This window comes from Heteronotia binoei, chromosome 10 (genome assembly GCF_032191835.1).
Source record: "Heteronotia binoei isolate CCM8104 ecotype False Entrance Well chromosome 10, APGP_CSIRO_Hbin_v1, whole genome shotgun sequence".
Taxonomy (NCBI): Eukaryota; Metazoa; Chordata; class Lepidosauria; order Squamata; family Gekkonidae; genus Heteronotia; species Heteronotia binoei.
In genome coordinates, this window is record NC_083232.1 from 93,185,272 (window position 1) to 93,203,794 (window position 18,523).

Consider the following 18,523-nt stretch of genomic DNA (forward strand, 5'->3'; position numbering starts at 1 on the left):
ACTAGTGCGCAAGTGCGCATGTGCGAGCTCTGCGTAGACAAGGGGCGGGCCGGAGCGCCGCTGCTTCCCGCCGAGCAGAACGGGCCGGTCACGCCGAAAAGGCTGGCACTCCTGTCTCGCTGCTGATGCTCGCCGCAGCCACGCTGATGACCCGCCGCGCTGGATACCGCGCGATACTGGACGGTATGTAGAATGAGGTGGGCGGGCATCAGGAGGCCACTAAGGGCACCGGGCGAGCATCGGAAGGCCACTATGGGCAGCTATGTCTATCCCAACTGAAGTGCACCCGGCGTATAAGACGACCCCCCTACTTGGAGGCATGTTTTTCAGGGCAAAATAGTAGTCTTATACGCCAGCAAATACTGTATGTTTTACAGTTTCTATCATAGTACATTTTCTCACTTGAACACACCTTAGTTATCCCGAACTGTAGGTCTCAGAAGATTTGGTCCTGTTCCCAGTAATGTGGCATATGCTACTAAGAATAAATGTGATCAGTCAGTGGTCAAGAAACTAGAAGAGATTTCATTTTTTTTAAACAAATGGGAGTATGTGTGATCCCCACCTATATTCCGAAGAAGAGCAGCCCAGTAAGATCAATACCACATATTGCCAATTGTATTTCTCCGTTTCTAGTTGGAGAATACTTCATTTTCTACACAGGGGACAGGGTTATGTGATATTCTCATTGCTAGGCAGATACAGCCCAGTGACAATTGAGCTTCCAAATGGTGGGTTTCCCTGCCCCCGTGATAAAGGCAGCACAACTGCAGTGACCAAATAACTAAGAATGTATTGAAACAAAATCATACAAATATGTTCAATAGAAGACTAAATAGCAATAACAATTCCCCAAAAGCTTCACAGCGCCATCAAAGGAGTCCAATGAACAAGAGGTCGACTTGATTATTCCTGCTTCAACCCCTCTTCTAGCATAGGGTGCTCCAACCACATAGCTCAGCCGAAGAAAAACGCTCAGAAAAAAATATCAAAGTGTTTCTGATGCATCAATAAATTGCAAAACCCACAAGATACTTTTTCAGCGCATCCAAAGACTGCACATAGAATTCCCAATGGACAAATGGTACAGAAAGTCTCCAGTAAGATTTTAAAATGGCACTAAACTCCAAAAGGCTCAAGGCCCCGTGATGGCTACAACCTCCCACACCGCCTGGGAAATTTATCAGGGTTTTTGCACTCTGCGGTTGACATATTATTGAGTTCTAACGTTACAACTATCTGTAAATTATATGAATGTCCAGCTTCATTTTGTAAAAATGTCCCTTTCTGTTGCAGAGGAAAAGCTTCCTCTCTGCAAAACTGGCGGTGGGGAGCATAGAGATTTTTTAAAAAAATGAAACCTGGGGGATCAGAGGAACTAATAGACAGATTACGTTACAACATTACTGTTGCTGCAAAGATTGGAGGAAGGGAAATGGTGAGGACTAGGAAGATTCAGACTTTCCCATCCACATGGGTGCCACCCAGGTTTGCAAAAGATTTCAGGAAAGATGGGGAAGACTTAGAAGGTACACGGAAGCACATAGATGCTGTGAGGAAGCAGAGGGGGAAAACCCCCACTTCCAAACAGCATCAAAGCTGAACTAAAGACATTTGTAAGTGACCTCTTTATCAAACTGTAGACCAGGGGTGGCCAAACTTGCTTAACATAAGAGCCACATATAATAGATGTCAGATGTTTGAGAGTCACAAGTCATGAATGTCCTGTATTTGAGAGCCACAAGAAGGAAGGAAGGGATGGAGGAAGGAAGGAAGGAGGAAGGGAGGGAGGAAGCCAATGGGACAGTGGGGGCTTTGAAAGCCACACAATATGTATGAAAGAACCGCATGTGGCTCCTGAGCCACAGTTTGGCTGTAGACCATGGACTCTCTAGGTGGGTCTAGGCAAGTCTCTATATAGCCTCAGTTTTCCAGTTCTAAAGTGGAAATATTCATGATATTCGTTACAGGAGTGTGTGTGTTTGGCTTGCCTAGTTATCCCTAGCACTTGAACGTTACAACCAAGTGCTCTTGTGTAAAATAGAATTTATTAAGATTTGGTGTTTTTTGTGGCTTTGAGCTGTCATTTTTAACTACACAGATAGTAACAAAAACTTACGTATTGCCTAGTTAAATTGGACGAAAATCACAAAACGTAGATCTGTTGTCATGTACCTAACTGTGGCATATCAGAATGAATGTCTTCATGGCGTGGCTCCCTGGAAAGGCAAAAAGAATAAGCTACAATTGTTTAATATAGTTTAGGTGATTATCTGGATTAGGTAAAACACCATATGCCATAAACCCTATAAAAATGTGGTAAAATATGACTTTATCTTTGATTCATGCCTTGTAGCACAAAAACAATAATTGCTAGAGGCATGACTTATATTAGTTGTTTGTAGGAGAATTTATTAGCTTTCCAGCAGTGCTTTAAAATTTGAAATTGGTCTCTTGGTTCACAAATTATAGCTCAAATTATTGCTCAGATTTTTCCCTTGCTGTGCGGGATGTGCTGTCCATGCATCTCTACGTGGAGAATGTTGTGCATATTGAATAGCGGAGGGCGGGAGGGGGGATGGATCCCTAAGCAACAGCATTCTCTGATGACCACTTTCTGTGTCCTTGATAGGAGCAGAAGCACCAGAGTGTGATACTCTTATCTTACTAGGTAGTCCAGAGAACACCTTGGTTGATGGTATCAAAAGGCTACCAAGAGGATCAGCAGGGTCGTTCTCCTGTCCTTCAGTGCAAATGAAAAGGCAATCAAAGCAATTTCAGTCCCCTAACTAGCAAGAGGCTAGACTGAAACAGGTCTCGGTGATCAGTGTTACCCAGAAGTGTCTAGTTATCACCACTGTCTGAGAACATTGTCCAATAAGGGAAGATTGCTGCTTGCTGGTAGAAGGACAAGTAATTAGGATTCAGGGGTGGTTTCTGTAGGAACAGCTGCCCTCTTTCTTAACAAGGCAGTAATCGTCTCCTGCATCAAACTAGATGCTTCTCAGTGCCAAGATGGGCAGGAATTCTGTACCTTCCCAAAGATCTCATAAATGTCCTGCAGCCACTAAAAATAGACAGTACGTCCGATGCATCACGTGCTTGTACTTGGTTCAAAGTATAATCCAGGTTAGAGCACACAGGCCTTAAATTCAGCAGGAGCTCACAGGAGCACAGCTCCTGAACCTTTCTGATGGCCCCCCTCCTCCTTCCCACCTATCTTGTCCATTGAATAGTAGGTGCAGCTGCGTAACAATCCCTGGAGAGCGGGCAGCCAGGCAGCCACCAGGAGCTTTGCCACACCTCCAGCAGCCCTCATGAACCCCTGAAGAAGCCCACACCACCCTTTCTCCACTTCTTAGTGATTTTGGACAGTGGGTGACTTGTTGGCCTTTTGACTTTGGGGGGAGGACAGCCAAGGAGAGCCCCGGGTGAGCGAGGCCTGCTTGGACTGGCTGGGTCTCTAGCCAGTCCAAGCAGGCCTTGCTCACCCGGGGCTCTTCTTTCTTTTGTCTGGTTGCTTTTGGCTGGAGGGGGTGCAGCATATGCTAATGAGCTCCACCACCTATTTTTCTACCAAACAACCCCTGAGAGCACATATGGGTGACTTTATATGAGCAAATAAGTCAAAATGGGCTGACGAGAGTTCAGACTGTTTCTTCTGGGAGTCTCTATGGAAACATCACCCAGCCCTTGAGAAAAGTCCTCTGAATGGCACCGTGCAGATGTTATGGTGGTGAAGAAGCAATTCTTCACTGCCGCCATCATCTCCACAGAGCAGGCCTTTATACTGGCTTTCACCTGTCTTCATCTTCATTCTAGCCATCATCCCATCTGCTTCATCATCCCAAGCTCCACGGAAAAGCAGTGGTCTGAACTCACTCTATTCAGTGGAAGAAGACTTCCAGGAGTGATTGTGTCTGCTGTCTCAGTCGTCTTGATATTGCAGAGCATCACGAGAGTATCAGGAGAATCACCGGCCAGGTCACTAGAAAAATCCTCTGGAGCTGTCAGGAAGCCGTCAGGATCCATCTGTCTGGGGTAGACCAACCAAACTGGTCCCCCACATCTGCAGAGTCTGAAGTCGGTGAAGTCCAAAGCTCCCCAGTATTCCGTCCATGACAATTCATCGTTGGAACCTCTCCCATTCTCAGATCATCAATATTCTGCCCCTTTCAAAACATCAGATCTAGTGAATGAACTAGCATAACATTTTGAGAGAACTGCACAGTTTAACCTTTCTTGAAGTAGAAGCTATGACTAAAAAATGCTATTATAGAGCCAACACTTTGGATTATTGTAGATTGTATATCCCCTATTTTTGTAAACCTTGTTAATGTTTTAATTTTATTATTTTTTATTGTTGACTTTTCAATACAAGACACACAGTTTTCTCAGAAGTATAATAATTTGTAGCACAATATGTGTCTCAAGGCTTGTTTATTAGTTAATTGTTTTTTTTTTCTGATTAGGAGGTATCTGCAGCCAACAAGAAGTGAGGCTTTTTGATCTGTACCATTTCTTTTTGAATTTAGATTTAATGTGCTAATGGGAGCTTCTCTCTTGTTCAACTGCAACAGGCATTATTGTCAAAGACCGGGCTCCCTCTAAGCTAGAATTGGCTTGCTAATCAGATACTGTTGATTGACCATCTATTATTTAACCACAGTCAAATATGATTAAAATATTCTGTGAAACGAAGAACACCACTGTGTGGCAGCTTCACTTTTTTAATGCAGTTGTTTTATTATTACAGGCAAGAGTGAGCATCTTGGAGATCCAGTTTGGTGTAGTGGTTAAATGTGCGGACTTTTATCTGGGAGAACCGGGTTGGATTCCCCACTCCTCCACTTGCAGCTGCTGGAATGGCCTTAGCTGGAATGGCCTCAGTCATAGCTCTCGCAGAGTTGTCCTTGAAAGGGCAGCTTCTCCCTCAGAGGTTGTCGGACATCTCTGTGGGTTATTCCTACTGTTCCTTCAGGGAGGCAGGAACACTTTTTTCACCTTCCTGTTGGCGCCTTCGGAATAACCCCGCCCTCAGTTTTGTTCCTGCCTCTACAGGGAGCAGAAGCACAAGGCTAGGCTCAGCCTTTTTTCTCTGTTTCTTTTTCTAAATTTCCTTCCATATCTCTCTTTTCCACATCTATTTGCCCCTCCTTTCCTTCTGCCTTTTACTGGCCAAGACTTCTGAGGAAACTTACCCGGGTCGTTCAGAATGGCCTGCAGTAGGGACGGTTTCCTATCTGACGAGGAGGGAGAGTCGCGCGCCGCGCTTCTAGCAGCGCCGACTCACGCCGAAGGTGCCGACTTGCCTTCGCGGCTTGTTCGCGCCCTTCCCGATGCGGCCGCAGAAGACTCAGCTGCTAGCGCCAAGAAACGGCGCGTAATGCAGGCCCAGGCTACACTCCTCGAGGCGGCAGAAAGCAGCGGCGGCCTTTTTGGAAGTGCGGAGCGTCGCTCTCACACCTTCCACCCCCCAATAGCAGGCACTCCGGAGGATCGGAACTACCTGCACACGCACATCGACGGCTTCCAGGCTGGGGGTAACGTACAAATGGGCAACCCTCTGAACCCAGAGGCTATGCTATTTATTAGAAGAGCCATGCAGGAAGAAATGGGCTCCTTTTGCGCCCACATGGGGCTTCTCCCTCAGGGTCCAACCCTTTTTTCAGAGCTTCCCCATTCCTTCTCCTGGCCCACCAAGGCAGCGCGGAAGGCCCCAGTGCAGTCTTCCCAGTCCCTATCCTTTGAGCCTGAGTCTATGGCATCTGGCTCTGACCAGGAAGACAGGGAAGAGGGGGAATGTTTCTCTGAGGAGGAACAGGAGGAGGTCAAAATTCCTGAGCAGGCTAGTCGTTTCTTCCGTCAGGAAGATTACCAGTTTCTACTGGCCAAAACGCTGTCGGCTTTAGAAATTCAGGAGGGGCCCATAGACGAGGAAGCTAAGGGGGCTAAGTCTAAGAAGTTTAACTCTAGAACCAGCGGAAATTCTGAGTTCTTGCCCAGGGGGGAAACGTCTGAACAAGTCTTCCCTTTTCCAGAATACTTTGAAAAACAGGTTAGAACAGAATGGGAAAAACCAGCTTCTCTTAAGCAGTTTCCTCACTTAGTGAAGAAGTTATATGCCCTGCCTGCTTATACCAACGAGTTGTTACAAGCTCCAACTGTGGACGGACCAGTAGCAGCTTTACAGTCCTCGGGACTGGTTTCAGAGGATGGCCAGGGTTCTCTTAGAGATCCCCTGGACAAAAAAGCTGAGGCGACCTTGAAAAGGTTGTATGAATCTGTGGCCATGATAGTCAAGGCGTCCTCTGCGGCCTCCCTGGTTTCCAGGGCATCCATCGTCTGGGTACGCAAGTTAATCCAGATGTTACCAGAGGATAGCAGACGCATGTTAGAAGGTGCCTCACGCATCCTTAAGGCAGCGTCATTTACAGCTGATGCCACGTTAGATATTCTAACATTTGCTTCTAAGATCATGGCCTCTACCACTGTGACTAGACGCCTTCTGTGGCTTAGGGCCTGGCAGGCTGACTTCCTCTCTAAGTCCACGGTGGCAGCTTATCCTTTTCAGGGGGACCGTCTCTTCGGGGACGTTTTGGACAAGATCCTAGTAGAGACTAGGGATAAAAAGAAGGCCATGCCCAAATCCATTAGGAGGAATGAAAAGAGGGGCCCTCAGTCCTTTCGGACCCAACATTCTTTTGGCCAGATATCGCTCTGAATCCAAAAAGTTTAATTGGGAAACACCAAAGAGCTCCTTCAAAAGAGGTTCATTCGGCTCCAAATTCAATCGCAATAACTTCTCCAAGATGGACAAGCCTGACAGAGAGGCCAAGTCCAAGCAGGCATGACTACAGTCACTTACCGGTGGGAGCTCGACTACTCCACTTTGCAGAGACCTGGGAGGCCTCCCAGGCAGACCAATGGTCTTTAGAAATCGTGCAAGGGGGGTATTCAATAGAGTTCCATCGCATTCCACCAGACAGATTTGTCAGGTCTCCTACCCCCAAACAGACACACAAGCTTCTCATCACCACAAAAGCGATTCAACATCTCATCGACATCCGAGCAGTCGAGCCGGTCCCAGGGTTGGAGAGGGGGAAGGGAGTGTATTCCATCCTTTTCACCATACCCAAGAAGAATGGGGACTGGAGGGCCATCTTGGATCTCAAGTTTCTAAATCACTACGTCAAAGTACGTCACTTCAGGATGGAAACTTTGAGATTCATTATGGACTCTCTCTTGACAGGGGAGTACCTCACTTCCATAGACCTGACCGAAGCTTATCTGCACATACCTATCCACCCTTCCCATCGTCGATTCCTAAGGTTCGTGGTACTCAATCAACACTACCAATACAGGGCCTTACCTTTCGGTCTGTCAACAGCGCCCAGAGTTTTCTCCAAGATGTTAATACATCCGATAGCCCAGCTGAGGAAGCAGGGGATCCACATTCACCCCTATCTGGACGACCTCTTGGTCAGATCCAGCAGCAAAGAGAAATCTCTTCAGGGTACATCCCTGGCAATTCAGTGCCTTCAGTCACACGGGTTCCTGGTGAACACAGAAAAGAGTTCACTTCACCCGACACAGAGACTGGAACATCTAGGTGCAGTGATCGACTCCACCTGCAATTCGCTGTTTCTGCCTCTGTCCAAGGCCAGGTCCATCAGGGATTTGGCTACCAAGGTCATCCAGAGCAAATCAGCACCACTGATGTTGCTTGCCAAACTAATGGGACTTTTGATATCGACCATAGACATGGTTCAATGGGCCAGATTCCACTCCAGACCTCTTCAATTGTTCCTACGGCCATTTCAGCTTCAGATAATGGAGAGAAGGGTCTTAAATCTGTTAATTCCTTTAAAGGTCAAGAGGAGTCTGCTATGGTGGACGGATCTGTCTCACCTGCGCCAGGGCAAATTGTTCCATCCTCCTTCTTTCCTAGAGCTGTTCACGGACGCCAGCCTGGGGGGCTGGGGGGCCTCTCTTCAGGACAAACCAGTCCAAGGCAGGTGGTCCCACACCAAGAGTCTACTCCCCATCAGTCTTCTGGAAATCAGAGCCATACGCCTAGCTCTGGTGGCCTTCAAGACCCAAGTGTTCCAGAAGCATGTCCTTGTCAGAACGGACAACATCACAGCCAAGGCGTATCTGAACAACCAGGGGGGTTCCAGATCCTCGCAATTGCACCGGGAAGCATCAAGGATTCTGACATGGGCAGAAAAGAATCTGGCCTCTCTCAGGGCGGAACACATCAGAGGCCAGGACAACATACAGGCAGACTGGTTAAGCAGACAGGAAATCTGCGAGGGCGAGTGGGCCCTCAGCTCAGACATATTCGATCTCATCTGCCAGCGTTGGGGTCAACCAGAGGTGGATCTGTTCGCTTCAGATACAAACTCCCAGTTACCAAGGTACTTCACAAGGTTCTTCCATCCAGAGGCCGAACAGACAGATGCCCTGTCAGCCACCTGGCCTCCAGGTCTCTTGTATGCGTTTCCTCCGGTCCCTCTCATTTCTCGAGTTCTGCGGAGGGTGAGAGTGCTTCAGGCGGAAATCATCATGGTAGCTCCCTATTGGCCACGGCGTCCGTGGTTCTCAATGTTGACAGAGCTATCCATAGACCTCCCGATGTCGCTACCAGTTTCTCCCGACATGCTCCATCAGGGTCCGGTGTGGCACCCCGACCCGGAGTGGTTTCATCTGACCGCGTGGAGATTGAGCGGGAGACGTTCAGAAGTCTAGGTTACTCACCGGAGGTGACGGATACTATGCTAGCGTCAAGAAGACCCTCCACAGTCCGCATATACAACACTACCTGGAAGGCCTTTGTCCGGTGGTGTCGTAGAAAAAAGGTTTCCTCGCTTAATCCCTCAGTGGCGGAGATACTAGCATTCCTACAGGAGGGACTAGATGCCAAGTTAAAACCAGCTACGTTAAGAAGGCAGATAGCTGCCCTGTCCACGGTTTTACCGGTCGTGGGAGGATACAGACTATCTCAACATCCTCACATTCAGTTGTTTTTGCAGGGGGCAAACTTGAAGTCTCCTCCGACGGTCCATCACTTTCCATCTTGGCGGCTCCATACCGTTTTATTAGTGCTTACTAAGAAACCATTTGAACCTCTTCGAGAAGTGGACTTAAAATGGGTACGAATGAAAACTCTCTTTTTAGTAGCCATTACATTGGCTCGTCGGGTTTCGGAACTGGGGGCCCTCTCAGTGAAAGCGGGTCTTTGCGTGTTTCACAAAGAAAAGGTGGTTTTGTGCATGGACCCCTCTTTCATGCCCAAGGCTGCTTCTAGGTTCCACCGATCACAAGAAATCTATTTACCCACCTTTTGTCCAGATCCCAAACACCCAAAGGAGGTAGTCTGGCATACTCTAGATGTGCGCAGAGCCGTGAAGTTTTTCATTCTAAGATCGGAGTCAATTAGAAAGTCTGACTATATGTTCATTAGCATTTCTCCTCCTAGAGCTGGAGACAAGATGTCTAATTCTTCAATTAGTACAGTTTTGAAGGCCTGCATTAGCGAAGCTTATAGGGCATCAGGGTTACAGGTGCCTGGAGCAATCACGGCACACTCGCTTAGGAGTGCCTCCACAAACGCGGCACTGCTGAATAGGGCGTCAGTCGAAGAGGTGTGTAGAGCTGCTACTTGGTCCTCTCCGTCTACATTCATAAGGCATTATAAGATACATTCCATGGCATCAGCAGATGCAGCATTTGGAAGAAAGGTATTGCAACATGTCCTGGGGGAGGTCAGCGATGAAGACCCACCCGATTAAAAGGGGACTGCTCTGGTAGGTCCCACAGAGATGTCCGACAATCTCTGAGGGAGAACGGCCCATTGGACTTACCGTGAGGGGTCCTTCTCCTCAGAGGTTCGGAGGACATCTCGCCACGCCCAGGTTCATTTCATCACTTAGGTTTCTCCCTTGTACTGTGTTTCTTTCAGTATTATTGGAGTTCACGTTTACAGTTTGCATTTTAGTATGAGTTGTTAGTGTGTTTATAGTCCTTCTAGTTAGAGGGAAGACGATACTGCTTTTGGAGTCCCACAACTGAGGGCGGGGTTATTCCGAAGGCGCCAACAGGAAGGTGAAAAAAGTGTTCCTGCCTCCCTGAAGGAACAGTAGGAATAACCCACAGAGATGTCCTCCGAACCTCTGAGGAGAAGGACCCCTCACGGTAAGTCCAATGGGCCGTTCTGTGAGAATTCTCAGTCCTCCCACCTGCCTCACAGAGTGTCTGTTGTGGGGGAAGAAGATGAAGGAGATTGTAAGCCACTTATGGGAGTCTCTATGAAAACATCTGCTTCAGAGAGAAGGGTGGAGTATAAATCTATGGTCTTCTTATGAACATAGGAAGCTGCCTTATACTGAATCAGACCCTTGGTCCATCAAAGTCAATATTGTCTACTCAGACTGGAAGCAGCTCTCCAGGGTCTCAAGCTGAGGTTTTTCACACCTATTTGCCTGGACCCTTTTTTGGAGATGCCAGGGATTGAACCTGGGACCTTCTGCTTACCAAGCAGATGCTCTACCACAGAGCCACCGTCCCTCCCCTTCTTCTTCGCACCCAGCCCTTCAGCAGTCAGGGGGACACCCATAGTACAGCAGAGCTCCTCCTACTGACCTGCTATAAATACCTGCATATCCAACAGGGAAGAATTGTCCCTCTACCTACTATGTCTGAGGATGTTTGCCTCAACAAGGGCAATGGGAGAGATGTATTAATTTAAATTAATGTGGCAATTTTTTTTCAGTGTTGAATTGTGTTTGTAATAATCCTAGGCCCATGGATCAATTGCTAAAATATTACCATATCCTCTAGCGTGAATTAATATTCATCATAGTTTTATAGTCCAACCAGCTCATTTATAAATAAAAGGAAAATATAGTTTAAATTTGCAGTATAACTTCATACTGTGCTTTCATGACAGCTTTTCCCCTTGATGTATTCCTTGCTCCATATTTGAGCAGAGCTGCAACTTAGTATTTAAAATGGACCCTGTTGTGTCTGCTTTCTTTCCTAATAATTCCAAATACTGAATTCACCTTTTGTGCTGTCCTGGCACATTCAGCTGCTGTTTTCATGAAGCTTATTATGACTTTAAGATCTTTCCTTAGCAGTTAATTCATTGAATACAGCTCCGCCAGACATACGTAGTTAGAATTTTATTGCCCTGCATACCAGTTTGTATCTGCTTAATTTAAATTTCTCCATCTTTGTTATCCATTCCCCCATTTGGAGAAATCCTTTGGAAACTCTGGCCTGGATTTTAATGTCTGAGTCTTTTAGATTCAGCAAACATAGCTACTCTGCTGTTTGTCTCCTGCTTCAGGTAATTTATAAATCGGTTAAATAGCTCTGGTCTGTACCCAGCAGTCCTTTTGATAAGAGTGATCGCGGTTCAGGCTGCTAAATCAAATTGTTTTCTGTTGAGTGGTCAGCATAAGACTTCACACATATAAACGAAAGCATGTGAAGTTTGGCTAAGTAAAAGAAAATGTAGAAGTGGTTGTGAGCATAAACAACAGAAGCTATAACATGGACCTTATTTTTGTGTGAAAGGAGGTTAGAATGGAGAAGATTATGAAATAAGATACTCTAAAGATAGAGACTACATCATAAAGTAAACGCTAATTAAAGTAACACATGTTGCAAAACACAGAGTTGTCAAAAAGGAAGAAAAGAACAACTAGTTACGCCCAATACCATTAAAATAAATCGAAGAGTCCCACAGATACGGTGTAGATGGCCAAATAAAAGCCTTCCTTTCTTGTTCTTAATCAAATAATTCCCCCTCAAGAGCAGGCTTAATTTGATGTTAATTGGGCAAGAAGCAACTTGGTTAAGAGTCTGTATTAACTAAATCCCAACTCAATGAAATTAGCCCCTCAATAGATATATGATTGTCAATATATGTCTTTGTCTGTATATCCTCCTGCAGTCAAAGACTGAAAGAGACCGTCAGCCTTCTTATTTATTTATGCTCTCCATTCATACAATACCTACCATCAAAACATCACCTGTCCAGATCACCTTAATCAAAGCTACAAATACATTAAAAATTCTAGAAGACAATTGCAACAAAATGAGCACGGGAAGAAGATTAAGTTGCAATTTCTTTAGAGTAAGGCTGATGGGATATAATGAGATTTAGGATTGCTCCCTTGGATTCTGAACATGGAAACCTGAGGTGTCTGTTCATAGAGGAGCAGATTCATAGCATGAGAGTGCTTCTAGACCAAAGCCTCAGGAGTGTCTTCCACCAACTTCAGCTGGTGAGCCAGCTGCAGCCTTTCCCTGATTGCTTTTTAAAAAAAGATGTTGCCACCGTGGTACATGCCTAGTAATATTAAGGTTAGATTATTTCAAAACACTGTACATGGAGCTGCCCTTGAAGACTGCCCTGATCTACAAGAATGCTGATTTCAGTGAGTCGTAGGGACCATATCACTCAAGTTTCAAGCTATCTACACTGGGCCCCCCCGTTTGCTTCTAGGCCCAATTCAAGGTGCTGAAATCAACCTTTAAATATCTCTTTGGTTTGGGACCAGCATAACTTAAGGACCACCTACTCCCATATGAACATAGCTAACCACGTCACATTTGGAGGCCCTGTTTTGGGTTCCCCACTATGTAAGGCTAGAAGGAGCCTTATTGGTGGGGGAGGGGGAGGGAGAAAGGGCGGCTTCTTCATTATGGCACCAAAAGTGTAAACTTCCCACCCCAGAGACATTCATCTGCCCCCCCCCCCTTTATATCATTAGTTTTCTGCCATCAGGTAATGACTTGTTTGTTTGTATAATTTGGTGTTCTCTCTTTGGCCACCAAAAAAGGTAGTGCTGAGGATCATGGGACGTACATGTACAAAAGCCATGTGGGATGGAGATTGTAGTATGGAGGGAATTGGGTGAGAAAACTGAATCCAACCCATCTAACTAAATTTCATCCGTGACCATCCCCTGATAAAACCCTGTCCAGTCTTCTTGAAGATACTAATTTGACCTGTAGCTGTGATATTTTTGTGAAGACCTTTGCTGATAAAATCTTTCAGCTTGGAGTTCCAGCTTGGAGGTAAAGCTGGATGTAGAACTGGTACCTGAACCCAGCCTTTCTTTTTGAAAAGCAGGCTGATGTAAACAAAAGTGCTTTCTGTCAGCGACATTTGGTTCGCTAGCTTTCTCCCTTAGACTCAGCTGCTTTGGCTATACTGATCCATAGTTCTGTAACTTCATGGTTGGACTAAAAGGTAAAGGTAGTCCCCTGTGCAAGCACCAGTCGTTTTCGACTCTGGAGTGACGTTGCTTTCACAACGTTTTCACGGCAGACTTTTTTTACGGGGTGGTTTGCCATTGCCTTCCCCAGTCATCTACACTTTCCCCCCAGCAAGCTGGGTGCTCATTTTACCAACCTTGGAAGGCTGAGCCAACCTGGAGCCGGCTGCCTGAACCCAGCTTCTGCCTGAACCCAGCTTCTGCTGAAAAGGGGAGGGACGGTGGCTCAGTGATAGAGCATCTGCTTGGGAAGCAGAAGGTCCCAGGTTCAATCCCTGGCATCTCCAAAAAAGGGTCCAGGCAAATAGGTGTGAAAAACCTCAGCTTGAGACCCTGGAGAGCCGCTGCCAGTCTGAGAAGACAATACTGACTTTGATGGACCAAAGGTCTGATTCAGTATAAGGCAGCTTCATATGTTCATATGAAATCGAACTCAGGTCGTGAGCAGAGGGCTCCAACTGCAGTACTGCAGCTTTACCACTCTGCGCCACGGGGCTCTTCATGGTTGGACTACTGCAGCATGTTTTATGTGGAGCTGCCCTTGAAAACAACTTGAAAACTACTGATACAAAATTCAACTGCTTGCTAGCTGATGAAAACTTATTGACCCAATTTTATAGCTACTACAATGGCTGCCAGTTTGTTTCTGGATTCATTTCAAGTTGCTGGTCCTTCAATCTCTTGGGCCTCATATCCAAAGGTCCTCCTTTCTCCATATGTCCACATATACAGATTATGGTCTGTAGGTTGCTTCATTCTGGACATTCTTGCAACCTAGGTTTGATTGCCTAGCATGTACTAAAGCCTGTTCTTTTTTCAGTTGTGCCCCCCACTTTATAGCAGGGGCTCTGAGATAGTAAAGGGTCCTTCTGTTGAGTTTTTTTTTTTTAAGGAAGAGTTACTAGACTGTGTTGTTTGAGGGCATTTAATGGGACATAAGCCACAGGCATGGGGTTTTCTGGGAGACATTTTAAGGAATGATTTGTGTTTATTGATTTGGGGGGGGGGAATAAATTGTAAACTAGCTTGAGCTGTAATTACAGGATATAAATGTTAATAAAAATATTATTAGGACTTCTTTAGGACTTGATAGAATTTAGGCACTGAGGTTCCCTAAGTAGCTAAGAAATGTCCCACTTCAGTGACATTATTGCAGTGCTACCAATTTTTAGATGGAAGTAATTAGCCCTGTACTTCTGCACCATATATTTGCAGAGAACTAAGCTAACATAATCATCAATCCTTGCTGAAACGAATGGAAGTAGACATGGAATGGGCTTCTATATAAGTCAGATGAAAGAGAAAATGGCCTGATTGGCACCGTGTGAGCACCCTGAGATGCTGCAATCCTGTGGATTAATGCAAAAGTCTCTTGTATCTCGCTTCTGAATTCCTTTGCTGCTTGTTGACATCCAACAGACCAGTGCCTGTAACAGAGCATCATACTACACATACTTTGTGCAGTGTTTCCCCAGGGGCTGCAAAAATAGCCTTAATATCAAAAGATTGGAAGTACAGAGTCCATTGATATATTTCATATTATTTGCTTTTTAAGAATATTTAGAGTATTACAGTATATTGCTCAGTGGATTACTTTTTAAAAATATTTTTACTTTGTGGACATCTTTGTACCTAAAGGTAAAGGTAGTCCCCTGTGCAAGCACCAGTTGTTTCTGACTCTGGGGCGACGTCGCATCATGACGTTTTCACAGCAGACTTTTTACGGGGTGGTTTGCCATTGCCTTCCCCAGTCATCTACACTTTCCCTCCGGCAAGCTGGGTACTCATTTTATCGACCTCGGAAGGATGGAAGGCCTAGTCAACTTTGAACCAGCTACCTGAACCCAGCTTCCTCCGGGATCGAACTCAGGTCATGAGCAGAGAGCTCAGACTGTAGTACTGCAGCTTTACCACTCTGTGCCAGGGGGCTGTTATCTTTGTACTTACATAAATGCATATTCAGTTTTCTCCTCGTTCCTTCTCCTCTTATTCTCTAGACCAACTATACCATTATATATTAATCAAATTCCCCAAGTGCAAACAAATTTGATACAAACAAGACTTCCTGTGTATATATTTTAGAGTGCAACGAGCACTGTAAAATCTATCCTTCCTTTTATCTATTAAGTAAGCCTACATTTTTTGCAGGTGCACATATTAAAATATATCTGTCCATGTGCTGAAGTGTATGGTTTAAGAGAGCTTGCACTCCATCAACATAGAGACTGAAGAATAATAAGTACTTAGTGGCAGAAAATCACTCCAGGATTATCTTCCATCATCTATGCAAATAGAGCTGATCTATAGGTTATTGATGGACATGCATTGATGTGTCTGTTAGCTGAGCTGTATGACAATGGAGAAATAAGACAGTTCCTTTTTATTAGCAGGATATCTCCATCTATTGAAAGCCAAAGCCTTTATTTGCTGAAAACTGCCCCTTTGGCAAAACTAGGTTCAGAACGTCAAATCCATCTTTGCCCCACTTGTCAAATACAATTGCTAAGCCAACAGAGTAGTGGAACAGAGTGGGAACAGCAGAGAGAAATGGAACGGTAAATTGAATGGCCTTCAAAATAGGAAGTCAATGTAAAATCCGGTCCTGCAGTTCGTCTCTTGAACGTTCAGATCGCATGGCATTAAAAAGGCTTTAAAATCTTCATTTTATATACCATCTATCAACCATTCGAGCATTTTCACACTGAAGGAAGTTAACTGTGCTTTAATGGTAATGAAGCAGTTATTTAGGACTTTCACCGTAAACACATCCTCTGGAAATTTTTAAAGGTTTTAAATTAATGATTTCAGCTTTCGAACTCAGCTACTATAAGTAACTGCAATTTCCGCTGGCCAAGAATAGGAATACTTTAATCATTTCTTTTTTCAGCTTGATTAAGATGCATTCATTAGAATTATCCCTTTCCCTGCATTTTAATTTGTGTCCTATTACCGTATTCAGCCACCACTTAGAGGGCATGGTTTAAAGTGCTCTAAATTACTGATATTTTACTCTCACTTTTTTTAACAAATAGAACCCTGTTCGGCCAAAGGAAAACATTTTGAAGCCCAGTCAATTTCAGTGAGAAAGACTTAATTTTACACTTTTATTTTTCTACTGAAATAAATGGGGCTTTGATTGGATCATAGTCATAGACAGTGTTCCCTCTAAGCTGGGTTAGTGTGAGCTAGCTCACAGATTTTTAGCTTCCAGCTCACACTTTTTTGTCTTAGCTCAGGAAGGATGACCCCAGAGCACACCAATTTATACAGTAGCTCACAACTTTATTGCCAGTAGCTCACAAAGTAGGATTTTTGCTCACAAGACTCTGCACCACCACCCCGTAAACATTGCATTGGTGGGTACTAGCTCTGTTTGCTTATGAACATACTGGCACAGCAAAGTTAAATTATTACTTACAGCTGCTTAGGGTGCAGGACAGTAAGCACTGCTGTTTAACAGCCTCCATTCATTTGATTGGTTTTGCTGGATAATTTTGCAGCCTGTTTTCAGGCCAGGCCAGTGCACTTCTTTCTTGTTGCACAGGTAGCTGGAGAAACACAGTGCATCCTTCGGTTATAATTCGTTCAAGTAACAGCACAGTGTTTCTCCATCTCTTGGCACTGGAACTTAATTCTTTTAAGTGTATGTATATGATGTATTTTCAGTCAGCTCCCAGAATCGTGGACTGAAAGCCTTCTTGTGACTGGCTGGCACCCTAGGCAAGTAGCTCAAGCCCCGAGGGGTGTGTCAAATTTTGCCTAGTGGCAGGTCTAGTCCTGCAGCCAGCCAGCTGCAAAGCAAGGAGGATAGGTGGGCACAGCAGGGCTGCCACCAACGGAGCAGATCTGGAGCCAAGGCGAGCGGAGAGACCAAACTCCCTTCGCTGCCTGGGTGCATCATCCAAGCGAAGGGAGCACAGATGACTTTTAGGGAGGGCCAAAGTCAATTAAAAAAAGAAGCATGTGCATGCACACATCGCATTCCAAACCCGCTTCCCTTTCTTTCTCAACCCTGGCTCAGGACTTACCTGGTGGGGCTTCTGCCCTTGTTTGGTCCCTTCACCTGCTGGTGGAGATGCCTCCTAGCTGGGTGTTTATGGGAACAAATGTTGTTATATTATAATGGTGTTCCTGCCTGGCTCATTGGAGCCTTTAGGCCTGAGCTTAGGGACTCAGGAATGATGGCAATAGGATCCAAATCCCTGCTGCCCTGCTCCAATCACCGCCCCCCTGCTGGTTTGAATGATCCAATCGGCATGCTTGCACGGAAACCTGGTTGTGTATATGGTTGGCCCCTTTGGCTCAGTTCGGCAGTCTTTGAGTCCAGCCCTTGGCATGCTGTACTTAATCATAGAATCATACAATCATAGAGTTGGAAGGGACCTCTAGGGTCATTTAGTGCAACCCCCTCCACAATGCAGGAAACTCACAAACACTTCCCTAAATTCACAGGATCTTCATTGCTGTCAGATGGCCATCTAACCTCTGTTTAAAAACCTCCAAGGAAGGAGAACCCACCACCTCCCAAGAAAGCCTGTTCCACTGAGGAATCACTTTAACAAAGATTTCAGGTTTTCACAGCTGGTAACATCATTAGGGTTTGTAGAATCTTTCGGGCTCAAGTGCCGTGTTCTACTGGAGAAAGTTTTCCTTCCAGACGTTTCGTTCTCAGCTGCGGAGAACATCTTCAGTGGCGTTGCAGCCGGAGCAGGCGCTCTGACCTTCTTGGCTGCTGTGCATTGAGTGGGGCCAGGGCTGCTGGAGAGCTGCTATTTCTAGGCTGGAGTGGGTGTGGTGAAAGGGCAATTGGTTTGTGGATGTGCCCATTGTTTGGTGGGGCTTCCTGGAAGGGTAGTGATAAGGAAACTGGCTGTTGAATGTGTTTGTAAATCTCAATAGCTTCTCTGTTCAGGCAGGTATGATAATGTAAGACCATAGAAAGGACTTCAGTTCTTTCAAACACCCGTCTCACCGAACACAAGAGACACTGTCGCTTGTTTCAGCCAGAAAAATCAGCTGTAGCTGAACATGCACTTCAAGAAGGAGACCACGTCATCCACTTTGAAAAAACTGAAGTCCTTTCTACGGTCTCACATTATCATACCCGCCTGAACAGAGAAGCTATTGAGATTTACAAACACCAGCACAATTTTAACAGAAAGGAAGAAGGCATTTTCATCCACCAATCTTGGTACCCAGCTCTGCAAAACACCCTACAGACTATAAATTGC

The 18,523-nt window shown here is 45.5% G+C and overlaps 1 protein-coding gene across 2 annotated transcripts in view; it reads left to right on the forward strand.

The window, feature by feature from the left end:
- The window catches only part of VWC2 (von Willebrand factor C domain containing 2), a 127,428-nt gene that overhangs the window by 61,324 nt on the left and 47,581 nt on the right, over positions 1–18,523 (forward strand). Inside the window, exon 3 of one of the 2 annotated variants that reach the window (XM_060247775.1) lies at positions 3,823–4,173. The exons of the other annotated variant lie outside the window; for it this stretch is intronic. Coding sequence (XP_060103758.1) covers positions 3,823–3,914 — 92 coding nt within the window. The 3' untranslated portion in view covers positions 3,915–4,173. Of the gene's footprint in view, positions 1–3,822; positions 4,174–18,523 lie in introns of those variants that run through there. 2 annotated transcript variants of the gene reach the window in all.